The sequence below is a fragment of the Bombus impatiens genome, unplaced genomic scaffold, assembly GCF_000188095.3.
Source record: "Bombus impatiens unplaced genomic scaffold, BIMP_2.2 scf_0135, whole genome shotgun sequence".
Taxonomy (NCBI): domain Eukaryota; kingdom Metazoa; phylum Arthropoda; class Insecta; order Hymenoptera; family Apidae; genus Bombus; species Bombus impatiens.
In genome coordinates, this window is record NT_176554.1 from 289,982 (window position 1) to 299,314 (window position 9,333).

General features: G+C 34.6%; 2 protein-coding genes across 4 annotated transcripts in view; one reads left to right on the forward strand and one right to left on the reverse strand.

Annotated features, from left to right (window-relative positions):
• The window catches only part of LOC100745330 (disintegrin and metalloproteinase domain-containing protein 10), an 85,445-nt gene extending 81,103 nt beyond the window's left edge, over nt 1–4,342 (forward strand). For all 3 annotated transcript variants that reach the window (XM_012381795.3, XM_003486893.4, XM_012381796.3), the window contains exon 17: nt 1–4,342. In XM_012381795.3, the coding sequence (XP_012237218.1) occupies nt 1–65 (65 nt within the window). In that variant the 3' untranslated portion in view covers nt 66–4,342.
• A 410-nt stretch (nt 4,343–4,752) lies between these two features.
• On the reverse strand, nt 4,753–9,013 carry LOC100746487 (membrane-associated protein Hem). Its single transcript, XM_003486903.4, has 2 exons — nt 8,897–9,013; nt 4,753–8,821 (listed from the first exon to the last, which is right to left on the reverse strand). The coding sequence occupies exon 2, from the start codon at nt 8,677–8,679 to the stop codon at nt 5,311–5,313; it is 3,369 nt and encodes a 1,122-aa protein (XP_003486951.1). The 5' UTR covers nt 8,680–8,821; nt 8,897–9,013; the 3' UTR covers nt 4,753–5,310.
• Between the last annotated feature and the right edge of the window lie 320 nt (nt 9,014–9,333).

A 9,333-nucleotide genomic window follows, 5' to 3' on the forward strand; every position in this document is an offset into this window, starting at 1 on the left:
ATTCGGGCTCCGGGGGAGGGGGGCGGGCCTCAGCCTACGAGATGAGGCATCACAACAAGGTGTGACGACCTTAGAGAACTATCACGGACGAGAGACGGTCTCAACGTTGCACCGTAAATTGTTCTCTTGTTTAATGCCAAACTGTGAAACGAGCCGATTCACTCAACATACGATATCTCTCGTAATCGAGATCGACGGAATCAATGGAAGAATACAGAGCGCGATCGAAAGCATTTGAAAGTTCCGACGACCGCCGATCTACGTTTTTATTTCGTTTCAAGTAACTCGCGCGCGAGGGAACTGGTTCGGAAATTGTAAATTGAACAAGTGTATTATATAATCAATGGTGGTGATATATCGAGACTTCTCGTTTGACATTAAGCTTTTGTCGAGCTGATTTTCATCGGCAAACGTACGAGGACATCGACGTTGCGAAAACAAAACGAACGATGCCGTTGGACGTGATGGTTGGACGTACACTGAGAAATCGTTAAGAGACTAATATTATGCGATTCTCTGTAATTCGTCTTTTAAATGTTTCCTGCTGATTCCTCCGTGTTGCCATTAAATATTTTTCGTGTCTCGATCAAAATTACAAGGCTCTCGATAAATCTCTTTGTCCGCGAAATTCTTTGATATCAATGTACAGATCGAAGTCGTGGAAATTTATTTCTGTGGACAACGCTGGATTCGCACAGCAATATTGAGTAATATCGAACGCAACGTATTTTTGTCGTTCGATGTAAAAAACATTTATGGCCAAGATTGCATAGTAGCGTTTATGCCTCGATTTCTCGACGAAGTCGAATTTTTGCGTGTTTTTCGCTCCGGAAAGCATACTTTTATACATACATGGAGACTGTTGGTTAGAAGAAGAAGGGAAGTTCAAAGGGATAACGGAGACGACAATATATATTTGGAATAAGTGTTAGGATGATAACCGTAATTTTTGAAAAGCTCCCATTGAACGTACCTTGTGCCTTTTAACTCTTGTACGCGATTATTATGTACATTGTTCTATTATAGTAGTATTTTAAAAGACAGACTCTTCTTTTTTTTTTTTTTTTTATTTCAATGTTCTTCCAAATGCATGTTCTTTGTTCAAAGTTAAGCTTTTAATTACTAGTGTTTTTTATACAAATATAGGTAAAGATAATTAATAAGCAATGCCAAAATGTTTAAATATGATTTCCTTTTTAATGCATTTATACATAAGTTATAGCCTATAAGGATATTATTTTATTTAAATCTAAAAGTCTTTGTGATTATACCACCGCTTTCCGCAGCGAAAGAGCGCGTTTACCATTACCAAACTATTGCAGGTCATTCACTTGATCTCTACCATTGTAGTATAATAATTAACGATATGTAATATTCTTATACTAATTTTTATTAGCCAATTGAAACGAGCAAAGTTACGAGAGACTATGAACATGGGAGAAAAGTATCAAGAAACAAATTTTTATAGTTATATTTCATTAACGACCATTCTGCTGAAAATGATATCGAATAATATCGGTTCTATTATAATTATGCTGATTATTAACGATATTATTACTATTAATTATTATTATTATTATTATTATTATTATTATTATTATTATTATTATTATTACTATTATGGCTATTACTATTATTAATTAGTTATCTATTGCAAATGATAATTTATCTTCGCTATCGCGAATGTTATAAGTTGTATTTAAATATGGTTTTTAACTTACAATTATAGAGGGCTGTACCGTAAACGCGGACCAAAGACGAGCCCTCCTTTTGAGATATAGACGTGTTTTAATATACATGGGCTCATTTGTGCACTGCTGCATACTCGTATGCCACACAAACAACATTCGCACGTGTCCAACGGCGAATCGTACTAAATTGTACGCGATATATACACTTCCTTTCTCGAAACGCCAAAATGTTATACGTGATTGACTGAATTTTTTAACTCGTCCCTCGTCGAACCTTCTTGCGCAAATTTTGTCCAATTTGTTCCATGTGTTTCTATTCGAGGCAATAATCGAATGTGCAGATATTTACTATCACTATCAATAGCGATATAATAACGATTTATTAATATCGTAACCTAGGGTTTTTCTTTTGTCCAATGTTTTTGATCGAACATCGTTAGGCTTAGCGCGATATTTTCATAAGGAAATGTGTCTCCTATTTCTTCTCGTTCTACATGTGATGAAAAATGTCATTAGATACCGTTCAACGTTACGACAGATAGTTTATACGCTACGAAGACATAGATTTCGTTTAGACGATGATCCAGAAACTTAACGATTTTAAACATAGAGTCGTGCAAGACAGAAGGAACATTAACAGGGATGAAGAGATAAAAGAAGGAGGTGTCCGCCAAATCGCAGGAAATACGAGTTTGCGGATCGTGTGGAAATGTACAATAGTCGCAATGTGATTAAAAAAAATGTGGATCATACGAAAGCTGATGCGAGATACGTGCGAAAGTGGGAAAGAACAAAAGAGCGAAGGAAAGGTATGGGAAGAGAATGGGCGTGAAAGAATAAAAGAGAGAGTGTTAAACTGTGTACATATATTGATATTATATATACATAAACGATAATTATATAACCATAACAAATGGTAAAGCGAATATAAAAAAAATACTTGTTTTTATATCAAATCTGTATTATAGCGAAATATTATCCTGTATTTTGTAATCGGGACGGAAATTTAAGGATGACGAACGAATGCCTGTATGTGCGTGTAATCGAGCCCTTAGGTTTTTAAGGTAATGACTTTTTTAACGACGATCCAACGTGGACCGGACTGGATCGTTTGAGATAGATTATTTAAGCAGTTTTGAAGTTTCTTGCATATAGATGCAACAGGATTCCGTTTGGTCCCATTTGTAATCGCTCGTCCGATCGTAACATAAAAGTTAATTATGTTATTTCCAAGTGTTTCATGGCAATCCATGAGTACAACTTACTGCCATTCGTAGTAACGCGTAGCAAAGAAGGTCGAACGACTTTTCAAAGTATAAGCGATAACGCGCTATAAATCTACTTGGGAAAATGTATTGGGAAAATGTCGAATTAACGTGACGTTAACATCATTTTTATCGTATGTATTTATATAATTATCGTATATTATGATAATACAAGGAACAATAATTTATTGTTTTTGATACGACTGATTATGAGATTTCACCAAAAGTCAGGTATCGACTGCCGTTTAATCAGTAATCACGATGCATAGAGGACGTATTCGTCTACTCATTCGTAGGTGAATCCATCGGTTTCAATACCGTTCATGATTATTCTTGCTTCCATTTCACTGCCATAAAAACGATTCAAATGACTGAATACAAGATCAAAATAAAAGAAAACGGAAGAGAAATAATGGCATTGTTTCGAAAAGAGAAGCCTAAGACGAGCGTAGAATGGGACCAAGTATTCTAGTGTCTAGTTGACAAAAAACGTTGCTTGCCCGTATCGAGAGAATTATAGCGATTAAAAAGCAAAAGTATGTTTTCATTCATCATTTGTCTCCGAGGAGTCTCTGCTACATATGCTTAAGCTCAATCGTATCTGCGCTGTCTGGATTAAGATCGCGTCCTATCATCATCATTATTATTATTATTATTATTATTATTATTATTATTGTTATTATTAATTATCATTATTCGGTAATTGTGCATCTTGCAGCACATTATGTGATAAACAATTTTTGTGGGGCACGAGCAAATTCTTCGATTAAAAGAAAATTTCAATGTCTACAAAAAACAGCATCTTTAAAGTAGCTATCTTAATCCAGACGTGTGTCATCGTGACGAAATGCACACTACTTTATCACTTGTACATAATGTTAGTAAGGAAGAAACAAAAAGAAATCGAAGATTATATTTTTTCTATCGATCCAAAAATGTGGTGACCTATCAACATCGTGCATCCGAGATTAATTTCATCTACGTTAAATTTTTCATGTCCGTTCCGATATGATTTTAGCTAAAATAGTACATACATACATATGTTGTTTCGTTTCACCAAGAGTTCATACGTTCTACGTGTAGAAAGTATTACTTGGATATCACAAAATCACCAAGTTGCCTTTATGTTTTATGTGCCGTAGTGTTTTATTTCATTTTTAATTCATACAAACAGTTTTAAGCTCTGTGTTTTCAATTGATACTTTGATGTAAGTTTTATTAAGCATGATACTGACCAATCGCCTGAACGTTGCTTCAGACCACCACTCTCTCTTTTTCCCAATGTCTAGAACGTGGCGAGTGTTTTAAAGAATACTATAAATAAAAGGAATCTGATTGTAAATCATTTGTGTTATGTTAATGTGATTATAAAAAAAAAAAGAAAAACAAGAACATTGTAAAGAACTAAATAAAGCATACATTTTACATTTATATAATTGTACTTTCTACCATATCCTCCGTCACTGTCATATTCATTGACAATAAACAATACAATAGTCTAGGAAATCTGAATTTTCAACGTAAATTGTATGTGTGAGCGACGATGTTTATCGATTAAAAAATTATTAAGAAAATCGGAAATTTTCTTTGACAAATGAAAAGAACGATATTAGAGAGACAAAAAAGATGTATGTCTTTGATTTGCAAGACTAAGTAATTTCATTAATACTTCAAGTTCTATAAATTAGCGCAGTATAATTTACAGTATTTTTAAAATATTCGAGTTTATTTTCTAGCTATTCGCTGTTATAAAATAACCACGTAAAAACAAAAGGGTTTCGTCATATACATATAAATACAATTTGTAGATACTTTTATTTATTTTATAAACTATTGTAAAAGTTACAATATTGTACATTAGAAAATGTAGATTGAACGTCTCTAACGTGTCTATTTTACGATACGTGTATATTTCGATTCATAGACAGATAGCGTTTTATAATTCACCTGTAATACAAAACATTCCTTACATACAGATGACGTATAATAGAATACTGAAAAGATGTAGTATCGTTTGTCAGCGAATATTCTAAGCCAGGTATCAAATATGAAAGTGATGGTATTGCCCTATACGAAATGCATTGTTTTAAATAAATTAATGCAAATTTGTCTTTTCGGACATTTTAAATACATTTCCAAACAAACTTATCGAATTCGATTCGATTTAAAGCAGTATAAACAAAATATTACTAACTATATCTTTTATAAATAGAATATTTTGCCACGTTCGTCGCTTCTTCTTTCCGTTTTTAAACGGAGTCGATGAAAATGCTTTTGATTCCATGTTTAATGTAATGGACGTAAAAAAAATGACCCTGAGTGGCAAGCTGAAAACACATTCTTTATCGATGACTTTATGGCTGCGAATGTTCGAGCTTGTATACATCGTGATATGCGTTACGTATTAGTGCATATGGGAAGCAGCTTTCCAACAGATCCATCGTTAAAAATGGTGATTCTTGAACTATCTGGTCCAACAAAAGGTACACCGATTCCCTATTTTTAATCGCCTCTTTGTCTGCTTCTTGGCCTAGTCTGAGCAAACTGGATGATGCCAACGCAAGGAATTCCTTCATACGATCTTCTATGTCATTTTGTCCACAGATGGTAAATAATGCACCAAAAATATTATTTATCGCAGTTGCCATGCAATGTATGTTGTTAGAATGACCCTCTAGGGACGCCCGATAAAAGGAATTCTCATTTCGAGCTAATTTCGGAATAGAAACGGCGACGAAAACCATCAACAAACATACGAGCAAATGTTCGTCTTCGTCTACTTCGGATTTTTGGCTTCTTAATGCTGCTGTTAATGTTGGATCAACTTTGCAAGTTAAACCAGCGGCTGAAGTCATTTCGGAAACAACACGCATGGGATCACCAGATGGTAAATGATGTCGGAAATCTAGAATCGAACTTAAAAGAAACGGTATACGTTCTTCCAAGACATCAACCAATGCGGATTGGGCTAATTGTCTGAAACTTAGAATCACGCCTATAATTGTTACTCGTTGCAGCACATTATCTACCTGCTGCAACCTTTTAAATTGTTCTTTCATTACTTCTGGTTTATCAAAATTCGTTCGTAAAGCAATAAGAACATCTTTATTGCCAGCAACTAATTTCTTTAGCTGTTGCACTTGACTAGCTATGTGCCACATCAAATTTTCATTCAACATCTTCATACCATATGGTCCAATCAGTTCAGCTAATGCTCTCAATTCATTGATATCAGAAAATTCCTCTGCGTTAAAAGGTATTGCTCCCTCTACGGATAAACTAACGAATGCTCTTTGATTGCTAGAATAACAAATATTTCCGGCGCTAACTCGCCTTAATAAAACATCAGAATACCATTGCGTGTATAAAGCAGCGATAGTTTTATCACCATGGCTATCTAATTCTTGAGTTTGTTGAAGAAGTGCGTTATTGAATACACGTGTAATATCTATATGCACATAGTTTTCAACCGTCTGAAGAACATTCATGTAAGATCTAACGCTCACAAATAATTCTGATGGTTTAGCTATTTCACTAGTATCTGAATTGTACATTACCATACCAACAAGTGCTCTGGCAAATCTTGATTCTAAATGTTGATGCAAGTATTCTCTTGGCGCGAATGTATATTCCCATACATTGATAGTAGGGCAGTAATTAATGGCATAGCATAGCTCTGTTAATGCCATGTGAAGTTTATCCATTGTGGTAAGTTCTTCTCTGGTTTTTCTGTAACTCTCTATACCCGGTTTATGAATTTCATACATATTCTTCTTATTTTTATCTTTTTTCTTACGATTTACAACCTGAGAGATTAATAATGCACAGTGTTTTGGCAATAACTTATCGCTCATGTTACACTGCTCATCACAGATAGTCGTAATAATATTTTTAGCTTCTTTGGCCATTTCATCTAAAAACATATTAACGACGGATAAACTTCGTTCTCGAATATGATGACGCTCTTCTGGACACAGTTCGTGCGTACAACTTTGAAAATGACTACATATTAAAGGAAATGCAACGATATATCTATTTTGAGCAGGAAATTCTAAACACATGTGAAATTGATCTTCAAATACTTTGCTGTAGAAACAAAAGATGGATAAATCGGATGTTTCAACTAGCATTTCATCCAAATTATCCACCATCTTAGTATGAAATATTACAGTATCCATAAAAGATGCTAACTCTCTATTATCAGCTAAATTCATGTTGCATTTTGCGATAGACATATATGCCTGCAATCTGAACCAATCCAATCGGAATGCACGAAAATCAAACAGTTCGTTATCTTCCACTTGTTTGACTGTTAGACTAGCTATCTTTGAACACATATCACTAAGAATCGCTCCTTCGTCTTCTGGACAAACTGGAAGGTTTTGTATCATTTGATCTAAAGCAGGTGCATCAAATCCAGACAAAAATTGCACGTAGTACCTTTGAAGTACTTGGGAATATTTCTTCACTAATGCTCTTAATTCTTCGCAGTGGAACAGTAATTCTGGCAATTGACGATCCACTAGGTCCTCACCTCCCCTTCCTTTACCTTTTCCTTGTGTCGGAGGATTAACGCCATGTCGCAAAAGCCATAAAATTTCATCCCTCGCATGAGAGAGTCCCATCAAAACTAAGAGCGCTTTTGGTCCTAAGAGACCAGGTTGGTCGGTTAAAATTAAGCCCAGCTCTTTCAGTGCTGTCCTTAAGAATTTTCTTCTTTCCCTGTGTCTGTAACCAGCCTTTTGCACCGCTTGACTATAACATTCTTTCACTTCCGATACCCGTTTACTATACCCTTTTATACTTTCAAAAAATGTTTGTATGTATTGATGTATATAAATAACTTCATCTCTGAACAAGGCTAACACCCAACCAGACTCTAAAGCCGTGGTCCATAATTTACCGGGCTGTTCCTGATTTAAGAACGAATGACACAACGTGAAACCTAAAATAACCCATCTTTCTATTCTATCTAAGCTCAAAGTTTCGCAAGACATAGTGTCTGTTGCTGCTGCTTTAAGTATTTGTCCAGGACTTCCAACAAGGCTGAGCTTTTGATCCGCTCTCCATGTATCCGCCGATAAATTTCTCTCAGGATAAATAGGCCACAATGAGGTGAGAGCAGTTTTTAATAATTTAGAATGAGGAACAAATTCTTCTGAAAGTTTTTTTAATGGAGCGTCATAATCCATAATCATTTGACCCAAGCGAGGAAAGCTAGGATCAGATTGACTGTGTACCATTTCATGAGCTGCGTTAAATAAACCTAATACCGCTTTGCGATCTTCCACTTGCGATAAAAGAATCATTAAACTGACGTACGTAACAACAAGATCCAAATAACCTTTTGTTAAGTCAAAATTTATTGTTATGTCCATATGAACACCACAAGCATCCATCGTAGTTAGAAGCTCGCAAACATTGTCTTTGAAATCAAGCAAATCAACAAAGGTATAATAATATAAAGATAAAGATTTAATAATCTCATTGCGAAGGTTCGTAATAGTTTGCAAACTCTTAACATCGATATTAGGAAACTTTCTGACGATCGTCTTGATAGAAGATTCTAAACTTTTATCAGAAAGAAATCCAGGCTTTGATTTGGCATCACCGCATGCCTTTTTTATGTTATAAATGCGAGTTAACATCCCAATACCTCTGTCATTTAAAATAGTTAGCTTCTCAGCTAACTTTTGTTGACTAGGTACAATAGGTCGTGCCATGATTGTATTATATTATTTTTTACAAAATCGACATAACTCATTCACCTCTTTTCACTTCTTTGGTTTTAAGTGACAGAAGACCCCACCCCTGGGGACAATTTACTTTTACCGAATACGGCCAAAATAGAGAGATTTTCTTCTCCTACAAAAAAATTTAGATATTTATCGTGTTTGTTTAAAAAAAAAAGTAATATTTAATGTTGAAAGCATATCTTACCTTTCTTGCTGTTACATGTTTAACACGAATCGATGACACCATAAAACGAAATTTCTGTGTACGTCGCGTATTAAGTGAAGTATCGCTGTTTCAGTGAACAGTGTAGCCAACAGCTGCTATGTTACTAGTATTCCAAACGAAACAAATGTTACCAAACTATTATTAAATTTTGAAATATTAACGAAATTTCCTTGTTCATCGGCGTGTGTGTGTATGGCGAAGAAGATTATGACAATTAGTAATTATGTAAAACATGTAAGTAAAAAGAAGGATATTTAAAAAAATACGTACAAATAATCACTATTTAATGGACATAATTTTCGGAAAGATGTTTGTAATTCTATATTACCTGTAGCGCACTCTTTCTATGTTAGTTAAGAAATATACGTTACGTTACGATATATTTATTCAAAAGATAAATTGATGGCCAAACGAAT

Coding starts and splice junctions, on each gene's coding strand:
- LOC100746487 (XM_003486903.4), bottom strand. CDS start 8,679: ATGGCACGACCTATTGTACCTAGTCAACAAAAGTTAGCTGAGAAGCTA.